Source organism: Strongyloides ratti (genome assembly GCF_001040885.1).
Source record: "Strongyloides ratti genome assembly S_ratti_ED321, chromosome : X".
NCBI lineage: Eukaryota > Metazoa > Nematoda > Chromadorea > Rhabditida > Strongyloididae > Strongyloides > Strongyloides ratti.
Window position 1 is genome coordinate 1,038,879 of NC_037309.1, and position 17,270 is coordinate 1,056,148.

Here is a 17,270-nt window from a genome sequence, read left to right on the forward strand (position 1 = left end):
TAAAATTAAAAAAAAAGATATTGATTATAATTAGTAAAAAAGAAAGTGATATAAAAAATTGTGTATAAATAATGAATAAATTTTTATTTCCGCTAATAATTTTCTTACTAAAAAAAATTTTTAAAAATAGGTGAACATAAGTACAAAAAACTTTATTTCGAAAATAAATTAATAGTTTATCTTTGACAACTGTAAAAAAAAGTGACATAATAAAAAATTAATTTTTTGATTTGTTTAAAAAATAATGTTAAACAATTTAATAGCCTAAAATATACCATGTTAAATTTTAATAAATTGACTTTAAAAAAAAGTAATTTTAAATCAGTTTTTAGATAGACAAAATATTTTTCAAAAAAAAAGTTTAAATGCTATATATTAAATCAAAAAAACATAATAATTTTATTATAAATTTTAAAATAAAGCAATAAATAATCTAACATAAAATATTTTTTGACTATTAAAAATACACCTGTGAAAAAGTATAAATTTCATAAAAATAAGAGTGATACAGATGAAAAAAGTAGTTTAAGTATGTATTAATTAAACAAATTTCTTAAAAATATATTAATAAACTTATTGGTTAATTATTTATAAAGTATTTTAAAAAAATGATAACATAATATATTTTTAAAAATAATGTTTTTGAATTTCAAACAATATTCTGAGAAAAATATACTTGCCAAATAAGTATGGTTTAGAAAATTACAAAATTTACTTATAGTTAAATAAAGTTTGGAAATTGTTATAACTTTTTTTTTTAATAATGGGAAATTAAAAAAATTTAAAATGTTAACTGTCTTCATTTTTATACAATTATTTAATAACCAAATTTCTTTAAAATTATTCATAAAAATAAGAAATATTGTTTAAAAAAGTTTTATTAGGTTATTACATATTTACTTTTTGTTAATAAATTTACATTGTATCAATAATTTATAATATATAAAAATACAAATATAAAAGTTAAGGTAAATGATAATCATATAAAATTTTTTCTTCACCTAAACTTTTTAATATTTATTATAATATTAAAAACACTTTATTTTTAATAAAAAATGCAAATATGTTTATACATGCAAATTTTTTAAATTTAAAGATACTTCTCTTTCCAAATTAATAAAATGAAATTGAGGAAGTTCAAGTAAATCATCAAGTCTTGTTGAAGTTCCAACTCCAATCTCATTTTTTAAATATTTGATTCTAAAATTTTTCATATATTTTTTAATTCTCATTAATCTTCTATCCATATCAAAAGATATATAATGAAGACATGCTTTCAAAAATTTTAATTCCATTAATATACCTATTCTATATTGTTTAGATGAATAATTATTTGAAAATATTGCTGAATAAATAATAACAACTTTACGGTATAGTAATTCAAGTTCTTTATCAAGTTTTTCTTCATCAGTATTAAAAATATCAATAACAAATGTTTTTTTTAATGCTTCAATATTATTGGGAAAAGTATAAAGAACATCATCTAAAAAAAATAAATATTTTAAGATAGATAAAATAAATAAATAAAATAACATACCACTTTTGTAGCGTTCTATAAAATTTAAAATACAACGTATTTCATTAATGAAGAATTTATTAAAATCATTTTCATTAAAATCTTTAATAATCGAATATTCAATTGAACTATACAATCGTAATTCTTTTCTATAAGTTAAAAGTTCTGTAATACTCAATGTTTTTTTACATTCTGTTTTAAATAAACTTTCAGAATCATAAATAATATATTTAAAAACATCTTTATTAATAATACTTTTAAAGTAATTTTCTACTTTTTTATAAACATTTTCATAATTTTCACTAACAAGAGTTTGTTCTACAAAATCATCAATACTACTGAGTAATTTATCCATTTTTGTTGAGGTGAAATTAAAAGCAGGATAATCTTTACAATAATCTAAAGAAGAAATAGTTGTGGTTTGAAACTTATCAATAATCAACATTTTTTGGCAAATTAATAGATTAACATTTTTTTCATTCATATTAATATACCTAAATAGATATGTTTTAAATATTTACATATATTTATAGATTTAACAAAGTAATTGTCAAAAAGTCAATCTAAACAATTATATTAAAAAATTTTAATTCCATACAAAAGTTAAAACATTTTTAATCTTTTAAAAAACTAAGATTTTTTTTTATTACATAAAAAAGCATAGATAATAAAAGATTTTATAAAAGCAAGCTTAAATAAGTAATTTTAGTTAAGCTTAAGTGTTACTATGTTATAAAAAAAAAGTTGTTACTAAATAAGCAATGTAAGTAATAAAATAAAATTTTAAAAATTGATAACTATAAGAAAAACTAATAAATTTATTTTTTTTTTTGAATAGTCATATTTTGTTTAAAAACTAATAAATTTTTTTTTATAATTTACTTAAGTGATTAAAGTTATAGTTAAAATATTGATCTCTAAACGATTTATAATATATTTTTGCTATTTAATGAATTCTAAAATTTATGAAATAATATAAATTGATTAATTTTTTTATAAAAAGTTTACAAATATTACTTAATAGAAATATTTCTACATAAACAATAAAAATTTTTTAATTTTTTGTAAAAATTAAACATATAGTCAATTTATATAAAAATCTATGTTTTGTTATACATTTAGTTAATGCTATTTTAAATTCTTATCAGATACCTATCAAATGAAAATTGTAATTATATATCATTGATTATAATGTAAAAAAATAATAAAAACATACTTTTAAAATATTTTGTAAGTTTTTATAAAACATTAAGAATGTAAAATTTACATTTTAAAAAAAATATAATTCAAAATTTTACAATATTTAGCAATAAATATGTTTAAGCGTTCTACTTCTACGCTTAGTTATAGAAAAATGAATTAATTGAGATTTCAGATAATGTTGCGTATATAAGTAAAAGATAACAAATAAAACTAAAAAGAGATACTATTATCATAAAACATATTATAAGACATTATAATTTAAAAAATAACTATTTTAAATAGTGTAATAAAATACAAAAAAATCCATTAATTGTAATAACAATATTAAAACATAAAAAGTTTAATAAAATTTTTATTTTATATAATATAACGTATATTTTAATATGTTAATTAAATTATGCATAACTTATTACTATTATAAGTATATAATTTAAGAATTAAAATATTAAATAATAATAATAATAAAAGTACAATATTTTTATTTTTTATGGTTCTAATTGTATTAATCTCATCTAAAAAAAATAAAAAAAAATAAAATATATATTAAATCAAATAGATTCTTGTTAAAAAATATGTTCAAAAAATGTGTTTAAAAAATTATATTTTAACGATTATTCTTTTTATATTTTTGCTTTTTAAAATTAATTTATTAGTAGTAAAAATTTTAATTATTATATACTTTAATTCACTTGTTAAAATACATTTTGTACCTGAAAATACTCTTTAACTATCAAAATATTTATGACATTTTAAGTATCATTATTTGAAAAGTTGACAAAAGTATAAATATGTAATTGAAGAGATATAAATATGCAGAAATTTAATAAAAAAAATAATTTATCAATATGATAATAAATTTTTATTAGTTTGAATTGTAATATTTATACAAGTCAAGAAAATATTATACATTACTGTTGTGCAAAGGATAAACTTAGAAAAGGATAATATATATCTATTTGAAAAAATATTATCTAATTAAATACAATCAAAAAAAAATAGTATAATAAAACTTTTTTTAATCATTATCAATAATTTATATAATTGACAACGTTAATTGAATACTTTACATATCTTAAAACTTTAAAATACATAATCTGAATATTTCATAATTTATGTAATAAAAATATATATTTTCTAATTTACGATTGAAGCAAATATTTAAAAAATACATTGATATTTTATGTTTATGTCTTTTCATTATTCATTTATTATTATTCAAATTTTACACTATTTTTTTATTAAGAAAATATATGATACATTTTAATCTATAATATAAAATTTTTAATGTCCAAAAATATTTGCTTAAATTAATATAATAAGATGTAATATATTAATATTAAAAATCATTTTTTTTTGTTATAATTTATATTATACTGTATTCAAAAAAACTTTTTTGAACGAAGTAGATTGTTAATTATGAATATTAAAATTAGCAATTTTTTTAATACAACGTAATATTATTATGTTTTATATTTTAAAAAAAATCTTGATCAAATTTAATTTGTCTGATTTATCATAAATAATTCAAATATATATAATTTTTAATCTATGACAAAATATCACCTTTAAAAATAAATTATTTTTTTTTTATTTTCTACTATATGAAAACTTTGTAAATAATAACAATTTTATAAGTTTCTTTATCAAATAAATAACTATAATGACAACTTTAAATTGATATAAGATTTCTATTTAAAAAACATTTATTACTATAATAAATTTAAAAAATAGTTATAGTTGAATTATTATATCAGCTTTAAAATTAAAAAAAATTATGATATAATGCCACTTATACATACTTTATGTATATAACTTTTATTTATAATTATATACATATAACTTTGTTTATATGAATAATATATTTTAATTATTCTTATTATTTTAGTATAAAAGTATTATACAAATGTAAACAAATTGAAGTATTTTAAAAATTGTTCTTTATCTGATAAATTTTTTTTACCGTAGTATATAAAACAAATTAACAAAAACAGTTTTAATATAGTTTAAAAAAAGAATTGTTTGCTGGTAAATTAATTATTACATAAATTTTTTGCTAAAAGTGCATTAATTTCAAAATATTTCTCATATGTTTTATTACATTTGACTCATTTTAATGAATAATATATTAAGAAAAAAGAAATATTAAAAAAAAATTGTTTACACTTTAGTTTGCGTTATTTTAAAAAAAATGTATTTGATATTAAGTTTAAAAATATGGTCATAATTTAATTTCAAAAGATTGAATTATTATTAATGCTTAAAATTATCTTAATTTTGAATTGAATAATTATTTTGATTCTTTATTAAAATAATCAAAAGAATTTCATATTATTGTACTTTGTTAACAAATTATTTTGTGAATAAAAATTAATAAAAATAAATAAACATAAATTGTAATGTTGATTTTTTAACTTTTACTTTATTTGTTACCTAAAATAAATACTTTTATTCAAAATAATTTGAAAAATGAATAATAAATTATTGCAAGATCGTCAACTATTTCTAGTATAGAAATCCATCTGTTCATGTGTAAATTAAATCCCTAAGTTTTTTTTTTTTTAAATTAAACTTTCTTTTTGCAACAAGCAAGTTATGTAATTACAAAAAAAAACTTAATCAAACATGAAAAATGAGAATAGTTATAATTTTTAAAAAGTATTATTAAAATCTACTCCTCAAACATTATTTCAGCTTCATATACCATTTTACTTATCTTTCCCTTTTTATTATCATTATATCCTTATAATTTTATCTTTTTTTTTATTTTTATTCATAAAAATTTTATAAAATATAATTAATTTTTATAACATTTATAATAATATATATTATATTCTTGATGTTGTAATGTAGACAATTTTATGCTAGCATGAAAAAGGTATGCTCCTACCCTAAAACATATTAATTACAATATAAAATAAAAATTGAAGATAATTAAATATTGAAATTTCGTTAACAAATTTGATAGAAAATAAAAGTAAAAAAATATTAACCGTAATTATATTATTTACTATGAGTTTAAAATAAAAAATATTATTAAAACTTTTTTGTATTTATATTTCTTTTACAAATATATGTGAAAAATTATAAATAATTAGAAAATATTTCAATTTAAAATAAATAAGTAATTAAATTTATGTTTATTTAATATTAAGTGCAATTATTCTATGTAAAAAAAATGTATGTATATAAATAATGTTGAAATTTTTAAAAATAAGATTAAAAACATTAAAATAATAAAATATTTGATGCATACTTTATTTATAAAAAAAAAAATTATTATATTGTTAAAAAAAATTACAAATTTAAATTAACTATATATTGAGAAACTTCTGGTTCAAGTTTTTTAATTTCTTTTTCATATAAAATAACAGTATTAAATATTATGTTATTATTATTTTTATTAACATTCTTTTGCAATTTTATTTTAAAATACTCTTCCATGTAGTAATATATGCGATATCCACGAGTTTCCATTTCAAAAGTTAATATCCCTGTATAATGTTTCAAAAATTCTAATATTTTAAGAATACTATTTCTAAATTTAGGACATGACAAATTTTGGGAATAAATTGTTGAAAAAATTAGTATAATATTTTTATAAAGTTGTTCAAGTTCATCATAAAAATCATCATCATTATAATCGTTAAAGTTAAATTTTGCTATATGAATTAATGATAAACTATCAGTAGGAAATTCAAATATCATATTAACTAAAAAAGTCTATTTTAAAATAATAAAATTATATACTTACTTGGTTTAAATTTATCTATTATATTAAGAAGAGATGCAATGTCACTTTTTACAAGTGAAATAAATTTATCTACTTCAAATGTGAGAATAAATTGCCAATCTGACTTTGAATATATACGTAGTTGATAACTATTCTCGGTATATTCATGTTTCTTAAAACTTTTTAAATCTATTTTTTTATATGTTGTGTTAACAGTTATAGGAAATGTAAGACGTTGATAATAATCTAAGATATCGTCAACAGTTTCATCATAATTATATTTAGATTCAGTTAAAATAATAAATTCTTTAAAATCATCAATCATATCAGATGCATGGAAACAATTTAAATTATAAGCATTAATATTTTCAAAACCATCTTTAATTGTATATTTTTTTATTTTCTTATTATCAAAATATAATATAATGGTTAATATTTCATTGACTTCTTTATTGTAATTTTCCATTTTATCATAAATTAAATCTATTAAATTATTTAAAAAAGAATTTTTAATATAATAGATGAAAAAAAATATTAGAATGTAAGAAAATACTTGTTAAATATAATAATAAAAGGAATGTTTTAATAGAGAGAGAGTAGTAGTAGTTAAAATGGTATTGTAAATGAATCATTGAGGTTATATTTAAAAAAAAAAAATATATTCTATATAAATTATAACAAAAGAAAAGTATTGGGAAATTAATGTTATAATGTGAATTAAACGTAATTAATTTGTAACAAATTATCAATTAGCATAAATAATAATGTTTTTCATTAATATATTACTTATTTGAAACTAAATTCATTCACATAAAAAAAAATTATACTATTTATCTGTTTTATATATAAATATTTTTTTTTTAAAATTATTGCATACTAGGGATAAGAGATTATAATTATAAATATATATAAATTTTCACATTAATTTTGTTTTATTTTTTTTAATTATTATGTGATTTTTACAACAATTTATAAAAATAAATCATACAAATTTTCTTGGTAACTGAAATTTATCATAATTGATTATTAAAAATATAAATAAAAAAAAAGGTAAATAACAATTAAAATAAATAGATATAATTTTTTGGTAAAATGTTAAACATTTAAGTTACTTATTTTAAAATCTTAATATTATATTCATTATACAATTTAAAGTAAAATTGTTTAAGAATAAAAATGCTTTTTAATAACTTATAAATAAGACATACAACTTTAATAAACAATATTCAATGATACTATAAATTTAATATTTATATTAATTATATACATATAAATAAATGATTTAAAAACAATACATTTTATTGTATATAAATTTAAACAATTTTTAATTAAAAATATTTTCTTATACAAAATAATAATATTCTTTAATAATTATAATGGATATATAATATTTATAAAAATTATTTTCCAAAGTATTTTAAAAAATGTATTATTTCTGTTCTTAAACATCACACCCATTTAAACAATAACATTTTTATTCAAAAAAAAAGTTATAAATATTCTCATTTTATTGTAATGTTGATTTTTGTCATTTAATATTATGGCAATTGAAATATTATTTTAAAATTACTTTTTATATTATTAGTCAATACTTTTTGGTTAATAAGTAATATAATGATCAAAATTATATATAAATTTACTTTCAACATACTTATCTTAAAAAACTCAATTTAAGAAAATAATTTTTATTTATTATATTTTTACAAGATTAAAATTACATTAAATATTTTCAGATGCAATACAATTTTAAAATTAAAATATAAACATCTAAAATGGCATATTCTTATTTTCCATTTTAATGTATCACATTTTTTTGTCAATTTTTCAAAATAATACTAAACACAAATTGGATCTTTTTTAGTATCCTAGGAAAAAAGACTACACTTTCTTAAAATACTATTTATTATAATACATAAAAGTAAGATTAAATCCTAAAGAAGCTTTATAAAAAAAAATTGAATTGAAAATATATTATATATAGTATCAACAATTATGTTTGTACTTATATACTTAACATACACTTTATTTTAAAAAAAAAAAAAGAAATAATAGGAAAAAATTTTTATAAATAGATAGTCAGTAATTTGAAATCTCTATTTTAAGTAAAATTATTAGTTATATATTTATTTTAATGTTTAAGTCTTCATATTATTATATTCAACTTTTTTTTTTCAATGAGTCTAGTATTACCGACATATCTCTTATTCCATTCACAAATCTTGATTTTTTAATTTTTGGAACAATTTTATCTTTTTTATCATTTATAAACATGTCAATTTTAGTATTCTTCTAGTTAGTTTTATTTTTAAAAGTATTGGCAAAAGAATAAAAAAAAAATTTCCAATGTTAAAAAAATATATAAAAAAAAGGTATAACAATTTATTTTAATAATTGTAACCATCTCAACAATGATTAATGTGATAATATAACAAATTATTTATCATACATCATTTCTAACATTCCTGTACAAACAAAAAAGATAATTATTTTTTTCATTCTTTGAATTTGAAAATAAAAATAATTAAAAGTCATTAACATTATTTATAAAAGTTGTAATAATATATTTATATAGTCCAAAGTGTATCGATTTGTTTATATATAATTATTTTATTAAATAATAAATTATTATTTCGATAAAATTTATAGTATTTCAATTTCAACTTAATTAAAATATTATTAAGTAGAAAATATTTTTTAATTATTTTAAATTATCTAAGCATGCATAATTTTTTCCAATAAAAAAATATATTGCTGAGAAGTATATTTTATGTATTTGATTTTTTCTAACTTAAATTATTTTAATAAATGGCATGTAAAGTTTAACAGAAAAAAGGAGGGAAGAAATAATTAAAAAAGCAATAAATTAATCACAAAGATTGTATTGAAACCAAATATTTTATTTAATATAAAAGGCATATAACATTTGTAGTTGTAATTACTTAAAATACAAAGATAAAAATGTATTATAATTTTAATAATAGTTAGTGTTTGAAATATAATTTTCTTTGATTAAACACTCTTTTATAGTTATTTGTTTATTATTTTTAAATTAAATGACTAGACAGATAGTAAATTAAAGTAATGACAATTGTTATAAATTAAAAAAATATAAATTTAAAGACAGACATTATATTACAAAAATTTAATTTTAAACAATAAAAATATTTTGTTTATAATGTTTTCTTAGAGTTAAAAAGTTTATAAAATTATCTATAAATACATTAAATGATAACTGAAAACAGTTGTTAAAATGAAACTTACATTCATAATTGTAAAATTTGATTAAATCAAACTTTTTTTAATAAAAATAATGTAAATAATATTATTTATAAATAAATTTAAAATATTTAAATTAATTAACATTTATTTAAAAAATAAAATAAAAATCTGAATATATAAAAAAATTATAATTCAAACTGTTAATTTTTGCATAAATTTTATCACTATTTAAAATATTCTTATCATAATTTATTCATTTTTATATTTTAAATAAAATATAAATTGTTTAAGAATTTAAAATATAATTTAATTTTAAAAATGAAATATTTTTTTATTCTTTTGATTTTAGTTTTTATAACTATAAATGTTAGATGCTTGAATTTTCATACTGAAAAATATATATATAATTTTGAATGTGTTGATGATATTTGTGCTGAGGTTTGCAGATCTGATAAACTTAATGCTGTTTGTAGAAATGTATATAATTTTTTTGTTACCAAAATTTTGACAAATGTTTGTGTATGTGTGCCTCCTAAGTCTAATAAATACAAAACTGCTGTAAAAAATTATTATATAAGCACAAATGGAAAAGCTAAAAAGAAATATCTTCAAATGGACTTCTGACTTTTATTATTATTAAAAATTATAAATATTTATATAGCCTTTATGGAATATAATTTTTTATTTTATTTGAAATTTTAATTAGTATAAAATTAAAAGTTACATTAAATATATAATTTTTTTATAATACTAAACTTTTTATATTTACATATTATCTTTTTATATAAAATCATTCAGTAAGATAAAAAACTTTTTTGAAATGATATTAAAAATAGTTATAAGATTTTGATATTGGTTTTTAAAACTATTAAGTGATTAAACTTACATAAACACTCTCAGTTTGTAAATCAAAAAAATTTATCATGCTTAAAAACAATAAATATTAATATTATTTACTTTAATACCAAAAGTGAATATTTTTTTTAGAAATAATACAATCAAATTGCAATTTTTTTTTAAATCACAATAGCAAAAATTTAAAACATAATATCGTATCAAAAAAATTTTTTTTATTTGTTTTTTATGTTAAACAACATATTAATTAAATTTTAATAAATTGTAGGTAGTCAAGATTAAGCATTATAAAGAGAAATGTATTTTCTTAGATAATAAAATGTATATATTTAAAATTCATTATTCTTTTTTGCAACTATCAGTAATATTTTTTACTGTTTAAGTGTGACAATTTCCACATTACATTATTTGCATAAAAGATAAGTATTTTTTGTGAACAACCTTAAAAAAATCGTATAAAATATTTCATATTTAGTATTGTTGATTAAAAAATTATTTTAAAATTTTCATTTAAATTTACAAGGAATATATTCTTGTTAATTGTTAACATTAAATTTCACGAATTGTTAATTTAAATGTTTCCCAATCATTTAAATCATTAAAGAAAATATAATCATTTTCTCCATTTTTAACACATTTAGAAAATTTAGCTAAATAGGTATCTACAGTTTCTTGTCCTATAGGTTCCTCATTACCACCACCATATATATCAGTATTTCGAATATTTAAAACTTTAACAGTACTTGGTATTTCAACTGCAGTATTACCATAATAAATATAAACATATAAATTTTGAAATGCTTTAAGCCAATCAGAATCTATACTTGTTACTTTGTAAGTTTTTAATATTTTTATTTTTGGCATATATTTAACCAGTGTATCAGTTACTTCTCTTGTTATTCCATTAATATACCATAATTCCAATTTTTCAACACTATTTGGCATCAATGTAGCAAGACATTTTACATTTTCTAAACTTATTTTTTGTATCCATTCATAATTATCAAATGAATTAATCATTGTAGAGTAATCTGTAAATACAAATTGAACATCTTTAAGATTGGTACAATTCTCAAGAGATATTGAACCATAATTATATTCATTTAATTTGTTTAATATATTTTTAATATTAAAAAAATGAAATTTTAATTTTAATTCTTCAAAATTTGCATGTGATTGTAATCTTTTCATAGTTTCTGGAAATGTCATGGAACTTGAAAATGAAAGTGATACAGATGCTAGAAGTTTACCTATAGTAAGGTTACCTTCTTCAACAGGACAGACAAATTTATTTAACTTATTAAACAAGTAATATCCATTACAAGTAAACCTTATTTGATACTTTGCGGCAAGTTTTAAAATTGTATCAACAAGTATAGGAGAATTTTCATAAGCATAGTCAGAATCACTAAGAAGTATCTTTGGATTTTTTTTCTTTGAAAATTCTTTTAAAACATGTCCAATAATATGTTCTTTAAAATCATTATCAACATAGTTACCTACATTTGGTCCTGTTATAATTGAAATTTCAGAAAGTTTTGGGAAGCCTTCAAAAATACTACATTCAAGTTTTTTATTATAAAATGAATCTAACATAAAAATTGTTGCTGGAACTATAATTCTAATAATATTATCATGTTTCATATAACCTAAAGCATGAAGTATCATATGATGATTATCATTTGATTTTATTAAAAAATTTAATATTCTTGCGTCCTTCCGTAATTCACAATTCATGTTCATTTCTCTAACTAGTTTTTTAATTATTGGTACACGATCTCTTTTCTTAAATTTAATTACTGAATTACAAATGTTAAATGTTAAACAATTCCATATGGGAATAGTTTCACCAAAAAAACATTTTGCACTCTCAAAAACATTTAAAATATTACCATCTTTTTCAAAAATAATATCTTTTAATTTTAATGGTTTCAAATTTTGAATATTTTCTTCATTTGGTTTAATGACAATAGTTTGAATATCTCTAAACCACATAATTTCTTTTGTTAATGTACTTCCTTGTGCATAAAGATACAATAAACGACAAGTTTTAGCAAGATTGCTAATATCTTTTATACTTGGAATTTGTTCAAAAACACTATTTCTAACTAAATTAATTTCCATAACATTTACAAGTGACGTTTCATTTTCCATTATTGTAGATCTTAAATAATATTATTTTAACCTTTGAAATAAATTATTAATCATTAAACAAATAATAACAATTATAATTTAAAATAAAATATAATATAATATTTAATCATGTCATTATCCAAAAATGTAAATTTTATAACAAATAATCATAGATCACTATATAAAAATGTAAAAATTAGAAAAATAATAAAATAAGACTACCTATATGATTGGCATTTATTACACACTACAACTATAAATGTTTTTAAATTGACTATATATATGTAAGTTTGTAATAAAGATATTTATTTTAAAGATACTAATAAAATTGAATAATTATAGTTTTTATAATAATTATTCTTACCACAAATCTTTTTGTTAAATAATAAAATAAGCAACAAATGTATAAATTATTTTTATATATAATTTTATTAATTTAAAAGTATATATTCGTAAATAATGTTTTAATTTATGAAAGGCGAAAAGTTTATAAAACAAAATTTTTTCGTCACTAACAATTTGTTTAATTATTTATAAAACATGCTTGTTCATTTTAAATAAAAAAAATTAAAATAAAAGTAATGTTTAAAGTAATTAACATAAATATAAATATCAAATATCAGACATATTTTTTTACATATTTGATATAAACAAAAAACAACATAATTTTGTTTACGTAATATTATAATTTAAAAGAAGTTAAAAATATATATAAAATGCTTTACTATTAAAAATATAACTATATTTATATATTTATTTACCATTTAATTTGCATTCATTTTTATAAATAATTTTTATCCCTTTAAAGAAAAATAATTAATTTAAAGTTATACATAAAACTTTAATGCGTATTTCATTAATCTCAAATGTCTTATTTTATAAATAATTGATGTTACAATATCAAAAATTATTTTTATACGTAATAATGTAAATTAAAAAATTTATTTATTAATAATTTATAAATAATATAGTTATTACATTATTATTTAGCATCTTTATACATGAATTTTTTAAGAGTATCTAAGAAGATTAATATTTTATAATTTAATACATAAAATAAAATTAATTTATATGTTATTGATTTCAATATTAAAAACAACAATTAATAAAAAAAAAGAAACCTAAAATTATTTAAAAAAAAAACATTAAAAAAAGGAAAAATAAATTTAAAAGTAATTTAAAACTATATTAAAATAGTTCTTTTGATAAAAACTTAATGCAAAGAAAGATAAAAAAAAATTTTACATTAATATTGTCTAAAAAAAGATTAGATAAAAAAAATACTTTTTTATTTTTAAAATAATAAAAACAAATAATTTAAAAATAAAAATCTTATTTGTCATCTTTACACGATTTTGGATTGATGTTTTTACTTTAAATCAAAATAACAGTAAATTAATACTTTTAAAAGGAAAGTACAGATATTTATAGAAAAAGTTTGTATTTTGTCATACAACAACCATAAATTAAAAGATCTTTTTTTTAAGCTTTTTACATATTCATAAAATATGTTTAACATTATCCAGTGATAATAAATCTCATAATCTTAAAAAAAAATCTATATTAAGAACATACTTAATTTTTATTTAAAATTAATAAAACAACATATTTTAATATAAAAATTAAAAACGTTACTCATGGCATACTAAAATTAGAAAGTTATATCATTTTTTATAGATGTTAAAAAAATATCATAATACAATATTTCATTTAAAGTACAAATATGTGTTTATTATAAATATTCTTTTGTAAATATAAACAAATGATATTTACAAATATTATATTAAAAATAAATATACATAATTTAATTATAATAGATTAGTCATCTAAAATACATAGAAAATATTTATAATTTTTCACAATAAAAAACGACTTTTTATAATATGTCTATGTTACTATATATATTATGTCCTTTTTCGTCCTTCAATTTATAAAGTTTATCTTATTCAGTAGAAGTAATTAGTTTGTCATATTAACAAAATCAATTTTTCACATAATAAATTAAGATATAATAAATAGTAAAAATTTTTATATTTTTCTGATTTAATTATTACAAAATCACCTGTTTATAATAATTGACAAAAACAAAAATAAAAGATTTTTACTAAATTTCAAAATAGTAAATTTATTTAGTTAATTTTTTTTGGTGTAAAAACGTTGTAACATTTCAGAAAAATATTACAATAAATGTTTGTAATTCTTTTATATTTACTTGTTTGTATAGTCATGTAGTACAAAAAATGTAAATTTTAACTTTAAGCTATACTAATAATCACCTACAAATTTATCATTAACAATTGATTTTTCACATGATAAACCTTTTATGAAAATTTTTCTTTCTTTTATATTCAATAATCCAAAATAATTATTGGTAATCTTTTCAAAATTAATCAGTTAGGAAATATATAGAAAATTTAAAAACAATTTTATAATCATCTTCTCGATAGCTAGTAATTATTATTGTGATTTACTTAAAAATTTGAGTGCTTTAAAAATATTATTTCCATAATTTTATTTAATATTGTTTTTGCATCATACATTAAATTTTTATTTACAATTTGTATTAATGTATATAGCATAACCAAACTACAAATATTCTTTTAACTGAATATTACTATTTATACTATAGTAAAACGTCTACATATGTATTATTGTTTTTATATAATATTAGTAGTAATAAATTTACCTGTAATATCAAAATATGTTAAATCTATATATAAGAAATGTAACATAGTTTTATTTTTAAAATTTTTTAAAGAACTTTAGTTAACATAACTAAAATTAGGTTAGTATAGTTACTAATATAATTTTTATTTATTTATAAGACCATAATTTGAAAAAAATTATTTGTATATGGAATATATTTTTTAAAAAATATGCATTTTATTAAATTAAAAAAATCAAAATAAAATTACAGTATTAATAAAAATTATCTATTTGGCAGTTAGACAATGACTAACGTATATTTTGATTTTTTCTTATTATAATTTGAAAAATATTAAATTCTCAATATAATATTTTCAAATTATTAGAAAATATATTTACTCTTTTGAGGAATATGTATTTCCATTTATTGCGTCTAATTTAGGAACCACTTTAACATCTATAGGATATCTAGGATTGAAAGTGCCTAAACCTTTGGCAAATTGATTCTAAAAAAACATTAACTTATTGTGAAATACAACAACTAACCTTTACATCAAAAGGAACTTTTTTTTTTATTTTTTCATTCACCGTGTCATAATCGTATTGGTCGCTATTATAATCGAAAGTAAATCCTAATTCTAAAGTTTTTTCTTTTAGATATCCAAGAAAAGTATCATAGGTAGTTTCAAATGGAGACAAAAATATTGTACATCCTTTTTGCCAATCCGCTGAACAGTCAACTTTGTATCCCATTGTAAAGGATATAAAAGAAAAAAGGTAAATAAATGTATTTAATAAATGCATAATAATTTAATGGTAATAAAAATGTTTTCTCCGTAATTTAAATATGAATTTTATCTCATTTTATCAAAAAAAAAAAATTAAATATATTTGAAATTATATAAACTGTTAAATTAGGCAAACATTTTTTTTTTATTTATATATTTTAAATTTTTGTCCATTTTAAATATTTATTTTTCATTATTTTTATACTTTTTGTTTATAATGTGTATATCTATTTTTTTGAAAATATCATAAATATAATTTTTTTATATATTGTAATTTGTAATAAAATATGAAACATTAAAAAATTAAAAAATTTTCAGCTATTATTAAAAAAGTTTCCAAAAAATGGAAAATGTGGCACTAATGAGTATTATTTTTATTTTGTGGTAAAATTAGATTTTTGTCAAAACATCAATTATCATTTTTTTAGAAAAAGAAAAAGGAACATTAGTAGTTTTAAAAGACCTTTATTACATTTACTAATATTGAAAGTAGCATTTAAAAAATCACATAATATATAAAAAAACTTTGATATTCATAAAAATTAGATTTGCAAAAACATATTTTTCTTTGATATTGAAGTTTTCTCATCTTTTTATATGTGTATTAGTAAGAATATTAATATATATTTTTATTAACATTAATTAGCATAAATAACAGCAAATAGCAACAATTTGTTTTTTTTAAATACATTATGAATTATAATCTATTTAAAATTATAAAATATATGTAATATGCTTTTGCACAAAATAAAACATTTCATTTAAAAATTTATTTTTAACAAATAAATTCCAATTTTATGATTATAATGATATTTTATCGAATTTAATAATAATGAGTATTTTTGTGTATCAACTATCCTTATCTGCAAAATTAAATTTCTTTATCGTTATTTATGGTATTCATTGAATTTGATATAGAAATAATAAAAATCTAGACTTTAAATGTAATTAATTATATAAGTATTATTATACACTTTTTTTAAAAACAATCTTTGACAATTGACTTATATAGTTTCATGTAAATATTATAATTTGAAAATACAAAATTTAAAAAAAAACTATTTTAAAACAGATCATCTGTTTCATTTATATGGTATATTTTATAACCAATATTCTTATTAAGAATCATAATTTGTGTAAAAAATAACACACAGTGAAATTGTAATCATTGTGTGATGGT

General features: G+C 16.5%; 4 protein-coding genes across 4 annotated transcripts; all 4 read right to left on the reverse strand.

The window, feature by feature from the left end:
* Positions 1-1,067: 1,067 nt before the first annotated feature.
* SRAE_X000022900 (Hypothetical protein) lies at positions 1,068-1,961 on the reverse strand (the record flags this gene model as incomplete). The annotated part of the gene is made up of 2 exons (XM_024644547.1): positions 1,068-1,483; positions 1,538-1,961. 2 exons carry the CDS (start codon positions 1,959-1,961, stop codon positions 1,068-1,070), a joined length of 840 nt encoding a protein of 279 aa, XP_024510095.1.
* Positions 1,962-6,013: 4,052 nt separating this feature from the next.
* On the reverse strand, positions 6,014-6,915 carry SRAE_X000023000 (Hypothetical protein; the record flags this gene model as incomplete). Its single annotated transcript, XM_024644548.1, has 2 exons — positions 6,014-6,429; positions 6,471-6,915. 2 exons carry the CDS (start codon positions 6,913-6,915, stop codon positions 6,014-6,016), a joined length of 861 nt encoding a protein of 286 aa, XP_024510096.1.
* A 4,157-nt stretch (positions 6,916-11,072) lies between these two features.
* Positions 11,073-12,677, reverse strand: SRAE_X000023100 (Hypothetical protein; the record flags this gene model as incomplete). Its single annotated transcript, XM_024644549.1, has 1 exon — positions 11,073-12,677. One exon carries the CDS (start codon positions 12,675-12,677, stop codon positions 11,073-11,075), a length of 1,605 nt encoding a protein of 534 aa, XP_024510097.1.
* A 3,020-nt stretch (positions 12,678-15,697) lies between these two features.
* Positions 15,698-16,055, reverse strand: SRAE_X000023200 (Hypothetical protein; the record flags this gene model as incomplete). Its single annotated transcript, XM_024644550.1, has 2 exons — positions 15,698-15,808; positions 15,849-16,055. 2 exons carry the CDS (start codon positions 16,053-16,055, stop codon positions 15,698-15,700), a joined length of 318 nt encoding a protein of 105 aa, XP_024510098.1.
* Between the last annotated feature and the right edge of the window lie 1,215 nt (positions 16,056-17,270).